The sequence below is a fragment of the Musa acuminata genome, chromosome BXJ2-10, assembly GCF_036884655.1.
Source record: "Musa acuminata AAA Group cultivar baxijiao chromosome BXJ2-10, Cavendish_Baxijiao_AAA, whole genome shotgun sequence".
NCBI classification, from domain to species: domain Eukaryota; kingdom Viridiplantae; phylum Streptophyta; class Magnoliopsida; order Zingiberales; family Musaceae; genus Musa; species Musa acuminata.
Genome location: NC_088347.1, coordinates 22,682,720 through 22,696,135, shown reverse-complemented (window position 1 = coordinate 22,696,135; position 13,416 = coordinate 22,682,720). Strand labels below are relative to the sequence as shown.

The following is a 13,416-nucleotide window of genomic DNA, read 5'->3' as shown; positions in this document are numbered from 1 at the left end:
ATATATATATATATATATATTTGCAAAAAAATATTATAGATATGATATTATAAATAAATCCATTAATCGATTATTAGTATAATGCTATTGATTCAGAGTAAAGATGCAACCCAAAACACTAGCGATTCTGTGTAATCTTGCAACGATGTCTGCCGTCAGTGAAACGGCCATTTGAATCCATGCAGCTCCATAAACATGAAACAACACAAGAAAAAGTCCATGCAGCTCATAATTTAGTTTCACCCGACCTAAATGGAACCATAAAAACTTTGCATCGTCATAAAAGTAAGCTACCATAGCATGGAATTTATCACAAAAATATATCTGATATGCGAACAATTCATCAAACCTTTGGGGTCAATGATCAGAAGCAAAACACACTACCAAGGTAGTGCTGCGATGACTACAATCGCACGTCGGATGGCAGAAAACATATATAATTGACTTTGGCAGCAGGTATATTTCAAACCTGGATCTTTTAAAGCCCTTGATGTGTAGGCTTATAGATGAGGGCAACAGAAGCCTTCTTTATCTAACATGATCACAAAAAACACCTTCAACCATATGATCTTGTATGAAAGCTAGGCAAGATCTAAACACAGCTGATCATTTACTTTCGCAGAACCACAGAAAGTCTTGATGTGTGATCATAGATAAATGTCAGCCCCAATGTTCCCGTAGCCTCTATGTGCAAGAAAAGTATTACGAACCAGCCTCCTAATGCTATTTTTTTCGTGAAATAGGAACGAAAAAAGAACTACATGGGATTAACTTATAAGCCAAAAGATAAACCTTAGATGTCTGTATATGTGTGTATATACTACCATCAGCCACCACATGGAAGTCCAAGATTCAGTGCATGGGAGGGCGAGGCGCTCGTGGACGCACAGGAGTCTTCGAGGGGCTTATCCTAAAGATTAGGAATGGTATAACATTGTTTTCAGAGAAACTAAATGATGGAAACCATACAGAAGACACCATGTAAAGCATACCTTATTGGCAAGGATCCTAAAACCACGCCACTACAGTTCAGAGCAGCAGTTGCACTCTCAGCCTGAAATTAAAAGTTCCACAAAATGAACTCAAATATATTCTGGCATCAGAGTTGAAGTTAAATTGTTCTAAGTAGTGATTTATCATATGCAAACAAGACCAAAAATAATAATAAATCAAGTCAGAGAAAGAACAAAGATGTTAGCAATAAAAAAAAAAAGAGAACAAGAAGCTCAACAATACACAATACAAACTGAATTATCTGCCAATGCATATTTGAAAAATCACTTAATGTTTTGGACAATCAAAAGTATTAAATATCACGCTTAATAGGTGGTTGACCAATACCAAGATAATGAGATTCAAAATCCAGGATAAGGTAAAATGACTTAAACTTTAATTGGAACTAAGACATGACAGATTAAACAAACGTAATGTAGTAAAATTGGAAATTCTTGACCCAAACCTGCCAGAAATAAGCCAGTTTTGTACGATTATATTTGATACTTGGGCAAGGTTTGAGTGAACGAAACTTAACCAATTACAAACGAGTTGGGTTTGGGTTTACTCTCTGGATCAATGGGTCAGCAAGTATTCGACTACATAATATAAAATAGATTGGTATGATCAATCTTGATGCTAGAAAATATAAGTAGAATGTATGAAAGAACAACAGAATTGGTATTTCGGGTTTTGTAGATTATCTAGTTTCTCTAACATGGATGATGGAAGGTTCAATCAAGATGTTCTTAATAGTTATTTCAATCCTAACCTCTAGATACTCCAACCATAAACATGGATACTTTGAATTTCCTGCCAGATCCATATCGGATACATTACAAACACAATACTTAAATACTTCTTGATTTTTCTTATAATTAGGATAGACATTTGATTCTTACAAGATACTTCATGATACTTTATATTGTTTTATGCAAGAAATAAAATATCACCCAGACTAGTACGCACCACCAAATATTTATCAGTCTTACTAAGACCCTGTATCGAACCAATATAGGTCAATAGCTGTCAGTATTTACAAGGTTCATCATACCACAGTGTACTGCTTGGTATGGACAATATACACCGGTCCAATAGGGGACTAGCATGAACGGTACATCGGTACGCCCCCATGTACCATGTCTTAATATGCTCGATACGACTTAATATAGCTCGGTACGTACCGTACCAACAGCTGGTCAACACACCGATATGGAACGATAAGACGAATCATGAGTAATTATTTAGTTATTTTTTTGATGATACCAAGCAATCCAAATCAGTATATCATCCAAATATACAAATATTGCTTTCATCTGATCAGTTGCCGAAATTAGCATCAGAACAAGAAATAAATCTTCACTTTGATGCCGCTTGTATATGATTAATGAAAGTAAAACATCAATCTTACCATGCTAACTAGCTGTTATTTTGTATCATGATAAGTGACTACACACTTTAACATTAATTTTATATTAATTTGTTATATACAGTATTACATAAACATACATATATGGTAATTTCGTTGTTGTATTTGAGTAACATATCCTATTTATTAAGAGTTCATGCACCGGTGTACGTGTGTTGATCATATTAATCTCTCTTATCTCTATCTAGGCTTCATCAATTTTAAATTTTTAACATTATACTATGTTTCCATAATTAGTTTTACTAAGTCAACCTAAATCCAAACTGATTGTGGAGGAGATGGACTTTGCCAACCCATTTATAGATTGAATTCAGGTTGAGCAGACCAATGTTGACCTGAAATCAGCCAGACTCTTAACTTGATCCACCCCACCTGCATTGCAACCCCTAACATATAGCATTCACCGAAAACCATGCTAAACCTAAAAGAATAGGAGAGATATTTTTCTACTCTTCATATTCGATCTTTTCCAAAAAGGATCTCTTGCAGCCAAGATCTGGCAGAAAATGCTGATGGAGATGAGTTTTCATAGTTAAATTCTAAGGACTTCAAATATAGATGTGGCACCACTAATCATACATGTAGCATTAACCGAGCACATATGAATTGTTTATTTTTTGTGCTATCAATGGAAAGAAATCGACAATCCTAGAACTTATTAAGTTCAATATGATGGTCCAACCTCTCTTTTATTTCAACAGTTCTCTGATGACTTGCTTCCCTTCATGACCCTGAAATAATCAGGTATGGTAGATACTTTACAATCCCATTATACCTTCATACTGCTATACCAAGTCCACAGCTAGTTATGGGATCATAAGTTGTAGGTTTTAGGATCTTGAGCCATTAGAATTGACCAAATTGGAAAGGAGTGATAGATGTTGAAGACAAGCATGCACAATATAGCATTAGAATTATAGAGAACTCTTTAAGATGTAATATTTAATTGTTTTGCTCTTTATTTGTGTAATAGCAATAATAACCAAAAACCTAAGTACCTATTTGAACAATAAAGATGCAGAAACGGAAGAACACATCAGCAGCAATGAAACCAGATATTTATAAGTACATTGAGCACAACGATGACACATTATCTGCAGGATTTTGGCAGGTACACTTTCATAACAAACATATATTTAAATAGCGAAAAGATGGATGTCTATATTACTTACTTTCATTCATTACATTAAACAGCAACAGCATACAAGACGCTTTTTTAAGTGGACTTGAATATGGGACGTATCAATTGTGCAATAATGCACCATCCACTACGATGACTACATTACTTATAAATCCACTACATGTACAAATCCAATTAATATTTAATACAGACATATTTTATGCATTGCCCTGAATTTTAGAATTCCAATGCTTACAAATATACCTGTTTTCTTGTTAGGAAAGTATAACCCTCAGCTAACTCTTGCATATATCTTGCAAATTTGTCAGTATGATATTTGTATACCCATATTACAGAGACACCCTTACGTTTATAAAGATCATTCGATGTACAGTTCTCTGAGATGATCAATGATATTGTAGCACTGATTAGTCCGATATAACAATAAATGAACTAATTAAGATTGTCCCATTAGAGAATAGGATACCAAAACGCAGCTGTTTCCGAAGTCATTGACCTTTATGTCAAATATAGATCATCAGGAAGGAAACATTCTTTTGGTACAGTCTGGACATTATGATCACATGTACACGAGAATCATGTACATATATTCATGATATGGGTGACTGTGCATTTGATTTGTTATCAATCTCATATGACACTTTTTTTTTCAGATAATCAGAAACCACAAATAAGATAATTCAGCATTTATCAAGCCAGAGATGCTAACCATCACAAATTCAACAAAAGCAATCCTTGTGGAATGATGATAATCTCCAAGAAGTCTCAAGCGATAAACCTGTAACATATGAGACGTGCTGTTAATTTGTTGTACTTTACATTTTTGAATCAGAAAATTAAATACATAACTTAATCCATAGAAATATTATTGCTGTTAATTTGTTATCATTAACATTCAACATATAAAGTATGTCTCTTAGTCCACAGAAATTCTAAGTTGAGTCGAATAACATGATAAAGTGCAACTAACCTCTCCACAAATAGACTCAAAGAAGAGTTTAAGTTCTGATTGAGCAACCTATGGCAAAGAATGTCATGAAAGAAGAATGCAGAAGCAACTTGTTCAGACACAAATGATTAATATTAAATACAAATGATTAAATTGAATATTGAATACTTTCATCAACCTTCTTGTCAATATTTGTACAGTAGACAGTCCTTGAACACATCTCACGTTCATCATCAGACTGAAATCACAGAAATACTCAGACAGGTATTAGTGAGAACAATTGCATGCTGGAACTAAATGCCAATCATAAAAAATGTACTTATTGATTTCATATCTAAAAAGATAAAGCTAATGATTTCAAGCTTCTCTTACCCTAGGCAAAAATGTTGGGTTGACAGGTGCAATTGCAGTTTTTGAAGGCAGCACTCTTACTGGGTAAAACCCAAGAACAGTTCCTGACAAATTTAAGGCAGCTCGTGCACCCTCTATAATTGAATGAGCCCATATAAATGATCAGTGATGCATAAATATCATTTAATTCAAGACACAGACCAAGAGCATAAAGAGTCTTACCCTCATCAGTGAACTCTATAAAAGCAAACCGAAGAACTGATTTTGGGTCCCCACACATGCGACAGTCAACAACCTGCGGATTGGAGATTATTCATTTAGAGCATTTAGCTCTTTGACAAGACATAAAAAGGGATGAGATAACAAACCGGCCCACAGTTGATGAAAAGTGTTGCAAGCTGTTCTTCAGTAACCTAGACATAAGCAGAAACATTTGTCAATGACTCCATTATAAAGTTTAGAAAGGTTAAATATGTGTTTGTGCTGCACTAAATCATTTACCATTTCTCTTCACTGTAGTATTAAGTTAACCTTGTAAAAGTTACTTCTTAACATTAAGAGTTTCTGGTTCAGCTTACAGAAAACTTACAAACTTTACTGAAGCATGATAATTAAAAAAACAACAGTGAACAATTGCAGACTATTTAAAACCAGACATTGCATCGGATTTATAAATTAATGTTGTGGCATCTCTACTTGTTCCCAAAAAATCAAGAGCATGCTGGATTGAATCTGACATTGTGGTTTTGGCAACTTAGGTGAGAGTTGAACGCTTCCCGAAACAAGTTCAACATGGATCTAATAAATCTCATCATAGAGATCTTTGAAGAATGTTATTGCTAAACTTCGCGAGTATAATCCATCAGCTACATTAGAAACTTTCAAAACATAATCCAGGATTATTTTATAAAATAGGCTGCAGAAGGAGCAGCTACTTTTTTGACAACAGAAACAAGAAGTGAACCCATCGAAACATGTAAAAGAAAATGTGCAACCAATATGCTGCCATCTGATTTGTTGTTCATGATCCTAAAGCAAGCTGATCTAGAGATAAAATTGCATAATTCAACTCATATCACTTTACGACCTACGGAAACTTCATATGTTTGGTGGAATTAGATGCTTTTATGATACACAAAAAACCTAAAACAGGTCAAATTAGTGTTGTAAGCGTGAAGTGTAGCTTAGCAATCTCATGAGACAAACAAGATGCTTGTCATTTGTCCCATAGTAATTAATTTTCATCACTTGCCAATCTACAGCATTTTGAGTCCCAACAAATTCACATTTAGTTGTGTGTATTATCTTGAATTAGACACGGATAAAAATCCAAATAAACATTTGTGTCTATCACCAACAAGGCTGCTTGTCCTTTATTTTTAATATCTATGACCAATTTTAAGCAGTAGGAAATCAAAGGATACTCCTACCTACTGATGGTAAAGAAAAATCACAAACATCTTTGTTTGTCCTCAAAACACATTAGTACCATATTGTTTTGGTCAAGGATGAAAGAAAAGCTCCCATTGAGCCTTGGCAACGAGTTGATTGGAGTTGCAGCCAAACAGTAAACACTACTTTCTAGAATTACCAAATTAAAAAGACAACCGGTTTAACAAGGCTGCTTCTCCTTTGATCCATTGAGGCACCACAGATTACACTACTGATCCTTTGATCCCTTCCAAATACCACCATGTTGCCAATAGCTAAGTTTAAAATACTGCTTACCAAGAGAAGGGGGCAGAGAAGAGGGAAAGAGGAGGAAAAGGAGAAGGGAGGATTAAGAGAACTGGCAGAAGGGAAGGAAAAGGCGAGAGAGTGGAGGACAGAGAGGAAGAGGAAGAGAAAGAGGAGGATTGGCAGAGTGGATGGAGAAGGCAAGAAGGAGAGAAGGGGGAAGAGGACATGGAGGAGGAGGAGAAGAAGGAGGAGAAGTAGAGGAGGCTGCTTACCAGAGGTGAAGTGATAGTCAAGATGGTACGGCGAGGAAGGACATTTGATATAATCATAGATATTTACAAACTACAAAGATCCGATACTAATCCATGAACATTTGACATCTTAGCTCAAGTTATAATCATAGGTTTCTTGCAAAGTATATTATCTTGTACCAAACTGAAATTTAACTCAAATAGATAAGATACGTAAATAAGTGCGATAAACAATGCTGAACTAGATCAAAATAGTAAAACCAAAAAAACGAACACATAAAAGGAAATATAGAGCAAACTTATCTTCATGACAGACAACAGATTATCTGTCTGTAATATCAAATCAAAGACTGGGCATTATCCTTTCCTTTGTTGCTTTTATTCACCCTATCATGTCACAGTTACTGATCATCTGCTACATCACATAAGAGAAATGCCGCATCCATGACTTAACTTATGACCCGATACATGAAAAGTGGAAGTGGCACACATCCATAAGCACACCTGCCCCAACCTGACACCCTACTTTCCCCCATGATTTATGGTGCATCCCTTTTGTTTGAGTCATAGCTCAAATCAGGACACCTTAACAACATTCCTACTTGTCAATCTAAGAATATAGTACATGCTGATTGACCACCTCCATGTTATTGGAGTCTTAAAAACTATTCCAAAATTTCATACCTCACTACACATGTTATATGCCAAACTTGAATGTTCAAAGGCCATAACACATAATGGGAAAAGAGATTTATCATAAGGAGACAAAGACATAATATGATCATTTACAATCAGGACCTAACCATCTCTAAAACAATTCAGATATGATTTAAACCCTAAAAAAAACGCCTATAAAAAGAAAAGCACATAATTCAAAATTTGTGGACAAATATCACTACCTGATGATCGATGTCTGAGACGTACACAGTTCTCCTAATCACTTCATCTCGTTGTGCCAAGCTAGTCCGGCTGTTCATCCGACGCTTCCCTTGGCCATACCCGTTCTTCTTCTAACGAAAAGCACCAAAATATCATATCAGAACCATCTTGAGCATCAGCCAACAAAAATACTACCAAGACATAACAAAATAATCTCATCCAAGAACCTTACCCGCCTCCCACCAATCCCGACAGCGCCGCCGTTCCCCACTCCATCGCTCATGTCAGAATCATTCGCAAAAAACTCTCCGCTACCGCCGCCGGAGGCGCCGTAGCTATTTCCCATACCCGCGAGAGACGGGGGGACAAACTCCTCCGCCATCGGGTTCAACTTCGAGAGAAACTCCACTAAATCCCGCATCTCCCGCTTAAACCCCTCGCCTCCGGAGACGACGCCGTTGGGCCTCGGAGCCGCCGCCGACGCGGACGAAGACCCGTCCCTGGTCGGATCCTGTGCGCGCAGGGGCTTCGCGTGAAACGCGTCGGAGGCATCCGGGTGAGATCGGAGGACAGTGAGCCCGGCGGCGTCGGAGGCGGAGGCCAGACCCTTGGGGCTGCGGGGGTCCGGCGCTACGCCGCCTCCGGTTAAGGGGCTCCCGGTCGCCGCCAGATCGACGCCGCTCGTGCTCTCAACGACGGCCATGATCTCAATCTCAAACAACCAGCTTCGCTTCTCCCTCTTCCTTGTCGAGGGATTCAGCTGCCACATAGAAAAAGAATAAAGAGTGGAAGGAGAGGGTAGTTGGCGTACGAGATGGCGGTAAGGTTACCATGTGAAGGAAGGATCGCGTTAGTTGGTGGGAACGGAAGAGGCATGCGGTGACCAGATCTCACGCCTGCTCTTTTACGGAGCATTCTCTCTCCTCTCCACTGTCACCACTTTCTCTCTCTAGCTTTTTTTTGTCCATTTCTTATCCCAGAGGGCACGGTTGGATTTATCTTTATGATTCGTGAATTCTATTGATCCTATCGATCATAGCGACGGTCTAATTACCGGTCCCAACAACCATAGGATGAGGAGCAGCATTCATGTACCCGACGATTACACCCGCATACCTACGTAACGCCGGGTACAGAGAACCAACAACGGGCTCCCCAAGGCCGTTCTGGAAAACGAAGCAGGTAAGTCTGATGGCGGTTGGGAAAGTAGTGTGGATAGTAAATAGGATGATGGGAAGAGTCACATGATGCCATCGCACGTATGGATGTTACGTAGACGCATGAAATGTCATAGGGTTATAATTTCAGTTAGATTAAGGCAATAATATTCATAATTTGCATATTTTCCTATATCCATCGTTATGATAAATACATAGTATTAATAAAAATAAAATGAGCTTGAAGAAAGTTTATAACAGACTTTATAATTCATGTTAGAGACGCCAACTTTGTTTAAATATATAACTTTGACCTTGTAATATAGTGTATTATACAAGTTAAAGAATAACGGCGTAGAAGTGTAGAAAACTCGTCCACATTAACGTGCACGATGCAACTTATATCAACATATGAACATTTTCTACGAGTTTGATTGAGTGGGTCCAACATCCTCATGTTGTTTAGACCAAGTTGGGATGGTATACCACCCAGTAATACTATTTCTTTGAGAGTTGGACTCAAAATATGTGGAATTGATTCCTGTTAAGAGTCAAGACGGAATATGTATTTTAGGGTAGAACTTGATGTAAAAAGCATGAAACATTTGGTTCAACAACCTTTGCCTACCTACACTTCAAGAGAGTTTCGATCGTCATTATGCAAAATTAAAATAAAATAAAAGGTAAAAAAACCTGTTTAGATATATTAAAATAAGTAACAACAACATTAATCATCGGCTCAAAGTGCAATTTGGGGCAAGGTGGAAGAGCCTTGTAATAGTTACTGATCAATAGAAGTCACTCGGTGAGGATCAGAACCAATCCATAATATCAAAATAAAGATCACTGGAACATTTTTTCCCTGAGCAACAGCAAGTTCAATTGCCCAAAAAAATGACTGGTGGCCAAAAACTAAATCAAAGTTCATCATAGTGTCCTAAATCAATCATCGATAAGAGAAAATAAAGCACTCGACCTTAGTTCATCGATCTGACATTACCACTTCAATCTCCACAAAGTTCACGGTTCTGCAATTGTGACTTCAACTTCCACACCCGGTTCAATGGTGATCGAAGTAATCTGCTTGACGACCTCAGAGGAGCTGACAAGATCAATTACCCGTTTGTGGACACGGAGCTCAAACCGATCCCAGGTGTTGGTTCCTGCAATATCAAATTTGCAATTAGGTACACCTAACATGTAACTTACAGGAAGTAGTAGCATGGACACCTACACAACCTGATGGCATCTTTTTTCAGAAGAGATTCAATAATGAATTTGATGGCCATTATGTGATCAATATACATAAACAGACATGTAAAAATAATTCCCATCCCCTTTTTAAGCATGTTCAAGTAGGAGTTTTACATGCTCATTCTAATTTGATTCCATGGAGCTTGTTAGACCATGCAGAGGATAGAAATTGAAATTAAACAAATACTAAAAGGTTCTGCAGAGAAAGAGGAACAGCAGGATCATGCCAAGAAGATAACGAGACAAAACAGGCAACGGATGTAGAGACCTCGGTTGGTCTGACTCTATCCATAGACGAACAAACAACTTGATGCAAAATATCATGAATCATCAAATCACCTAGCTATGTGGATGTCTCACCTTGCTCGAATGTCTCGGCACAAATTCGTGATAATGTCCGAGTTCCCTTTTCTTAGTTTACTAAAGAGATATTGCATTGGTATTTGAATGAAGAATAGGCACATCTATAATGGCACAGAAAGCCAACACTAATACCCCTATATGTGATAATACCCCTTTAGATAAATGCATATCGACAACTTTCTTCTTTGAAAAGATAAATTGACAAAAAACAAACCATTAAGGCATTATTGAAGAGCATTGCTGTTCACACGCTCGAGGGTTGATGATTGCTTTCCTTTAAATTGTCCCAACACACATCTACTACGTCATTGGTTTTAAGAATTTGAAGCCTTCTAGTAACTTCACAAGAATTTACAATGCACATCAATTAAGAAGTTCAATTCTACGACTCAATATCGTATGTGACGATTGTGACTTCATGTCATCATTTGCTCATTCATTCAACAAACCATGAAGTTCATTGTTCATCTAGTTGCCAATTACAAAATGTAATAACACTACCATCTTTTGCTTGCTATAAATTATGTTCCAGCACACCATGAACCAAAGTATACCGTCCGAAGAAAGAAAGAAACGGGCCATCATGATCTGTATGCAGCTTCTTGACAGCCAATATCGCAATGTTATAAATTATGATTTCAATATAAAACCTTGATTTATCAACAATCATTGACCATGTTGCAAAATCAGACTTGTGAAAGATGAAGTAGCGACAATTCGCCTAGAGAAGTGATGATTAGAAAACACAAGTGGACAACCTAATAAGGCACTAGCGATGACAATCAAACAACCTGATAATAAACATGGTTTAATGTCTATTAAACATTAATATATTGGTTAAATAAAAACAAAGTGCAAATTGGATATTAAAATCCATAAAAAAATGAACAAAAAGAAGTACAGAACCACACTGAGATGCTTCTGTAGGAGTACAGAAAGAAAGGATAACTACAGAAGGGGCATTACCTTCACCGCAGGGCGACTTCCTGGTGGTGATATGGAGGACCTTGGTGGGCATCCTCACCGGACCCTTTACCGTGAGCTTCTTGTCCTTGGCACCCCTCACCAGATCCGCGCACACTGCCATACCCACAGAAAAGAAGATAGTTCAAGACGACCGAATCGAGCACTAAACCTGCAGGAATCGAAGCGGGATTGCAAAGAAGGGGCGTTACCCTTCTCGAGGTTCTTGACGTTCTTGGACGAGAGGGTGATCCGGATGCGGTGCAGCTGCTCCTGAGGCTCTTCCAGCCCCGGCTTCGTGGGCTTCATACCGTACGCCATCCTCGAAGGTGAGACCGATGGGAGCCGAAGTCACCTCTCTCTGTTTCTCTCTCCGGCGCCGACTCTGCTCGCAGGAGTTGGCGGCGTTAGGGTTTACTGGTCATGATATATAAGGAGCTTTTGGAATTGGATCCTCTCCAACCCGCATGGAGGATTCAAATCCTCAAATCTCAACCGTCCATTGAATCCTCCTTGACATCTCAACCATCCAAGCAAAAGAAACCCCAAGGATCCATCGTTGCCTATGAATTGTATCGTAGTATTCGTAGTTCTACTACGTTCTTTTTTTATAAAATAAAATTTTCATCTCATTATTACTTCATTTAAAACCCAAGAAAATAATATAGTAAAACTAGATTTGATATTTTAAATTTATTCATCATATATTTTTTAAATTCTACTAAGTTAGATGAACTCATATATATAATATCATCGATATAGAGGTAAATCATTAGAATATTATGTTCACCTTTAAAGGGTAGATTCATTATTGTTCCTTTAAAATCTATTTTGATGAAAATAATAATCAATTTTACTATACCATACCCGAAGCTTGTTTAAGCTCATAAAATTTTTTTTTTAGCTTATACACCTTTTCTTCATATCCTTTAACCAAAAAAAACCTTCATAATAACAAAAATCTCTTCGTATAAATCTTCATTTAAAAATATAGATTTCATATCAAATTGATAAACATGTCAACTCAAGTGTGCAGCTAAAGCTAAAAAAGTTCTCACGGTTTCAAATCTAGCCACCGAAGAAAAAGTATTATCAAAATCAATACATTATTACTATGAATATCCTTTTACTATAAGTTGAGCCTTATTCTTTTGGATATTTCTATCTGCATTAAACTTTGTTTTGAACACCCATTTTAATTCAATAACTTTTTTTTTTCTTTTGATAGATCCATTAGCTCCCAAGTTTTATTCTTCTCAATTGACTTGATTTTCTCCTTCAGTGTTTTTCGTCATTCCTCTTTTTCAACTGCTTGCTCAAAAGTCATAGGATCTAAAATAAACAAAGCAAATGTTGAGTCATAAATTTCTGTTAGTGATATGAAATTTCCTAGAGAGGTTTCATCTGAGTAATCAGAATTTAAACTGTTATGGGTGAAGTTGACGATAAACTTGTTGGAACAGGATCTATCATTTAATTCTATGGAGTGTCTAGGTCTATTGGAATGTGAATTTATTTTTCACATTTATTAGTCTCCCAATTCCAATTTGCCCTTTCATCAAACATAATATTTCTATTAACAATAACTTTGCCACTAACATAATTATATAATCGATATGCTTTGGATTATAAGGAATAACTAATTAAGATGTATTTTTCAGATTTTTCATCAAGCTTATGATGATTTTTTAAATTCATCAAAGCATAAGCAATACAATAAAAAATTCTTAGATGGCTTACACTTGGTTTTATACCATATCAAGCCTCAAAAGGAGTTTGATCCATAACCGCCTTTGATGGTGAAATATTTAACGAATAAACTGCTGTTGCAACTACTTCTGCCCAAAAGTGATTTGGAAGGTATTTTTCCTTTAAGCAAACTTCTTATCATTTCAATAACAGTTTGATTTTTACGTTCAACTACACCATTTTACTGCGATGTATATGGTGCTATCAATTCTCTACGAATATTATTTTCTTCATAAAAAAATTAAATTTATTAAATA

At 36.8% G+C, this 13,416-nt stretch overlaps 2 protein-coding genes across 4 annotated transcripts; both read right to left on the bottom strand.

Moving 5' to 3' along the window:
- Nucleotides 1–588: 588 nt before the first annotated feature.
- On the bottom strand, nucleotides 589–8,461 carry LOC135624519 (polyadenylate-binding protein-interacting protein 11-like). 3 transcript variants are annotated; one of them, XR_010491710.1, is made up of 11 exons: nucleotides 7,906–8,459; nucleotides 7,694–7,804; nucleotides 5,232–5,276; nucleotides 5,086–5,158; nucleotides 4,885–4,997; nucleotides 4,691–4,750; nucleotides 4,534–4,581; nucleotides 4,273–4,341; nucleotides 993–1,054; nucleotides 793–910; nucleotides 589–684 (listed from the first exon to the last, which is right to left on the bottom strand). XR_010491710.1 is itself a non-coding variant. In XM_065128219.1 (10 exons), exons 1-10 carry the CDS (start codon nucleotides 8,440–8,442, stop codon nucleotides 853–855), a joined length of 1,173 nt encoding a protein of 390 aa, XP_064984291.1. In that variant the 5' UTR covers nucleotides 8,443–8,461; the 3' UTR covers nucleotides 589–852. The 3 variants fall into 3 exon arrangements, 2 of the variants coding, with proteins under 2 accessions (XP_064984291.1, XP_064984290.1); XM_065128219.1 differs by having other exon boundaries at nucleotides 589–910; nucleotides 7,694–7,801; nucleotides 7,906–8,461; XM_065128218.1 differs by having other exon boundaries at nucleotides 589–910.
- Nucleotides 8,462–9,636: 1,175 nt separating this feature from the next.
- LOC135625383 (small ribosomal subunit protein uS10y-like) lies at nucleotides 9,637–11,820 on the bottom strand. Its single transcript, XM_065130120.1, has 3 exons — nucleotides 11,623–11,820; nucleotides 11,414–11,527; nucleotides 9,637–9,993 (listed from the first exon to the last, which is right to left on the bottom strand). Exons 1-3 carry the CDS (start codon nucleotides 11,729–11,731, stop codon nucleotides 9,851–9,853), a joined length of 366 nt encoding a protein of 121 aa, XP_064986192.1. The 5' UTR covers nucleotides 11,732–11,820; the 3' UTR covers nucleotides 9,637–9,850.
- Nucleotides 11,821–13,416: the final 1,596 nt, after the last annotated feature.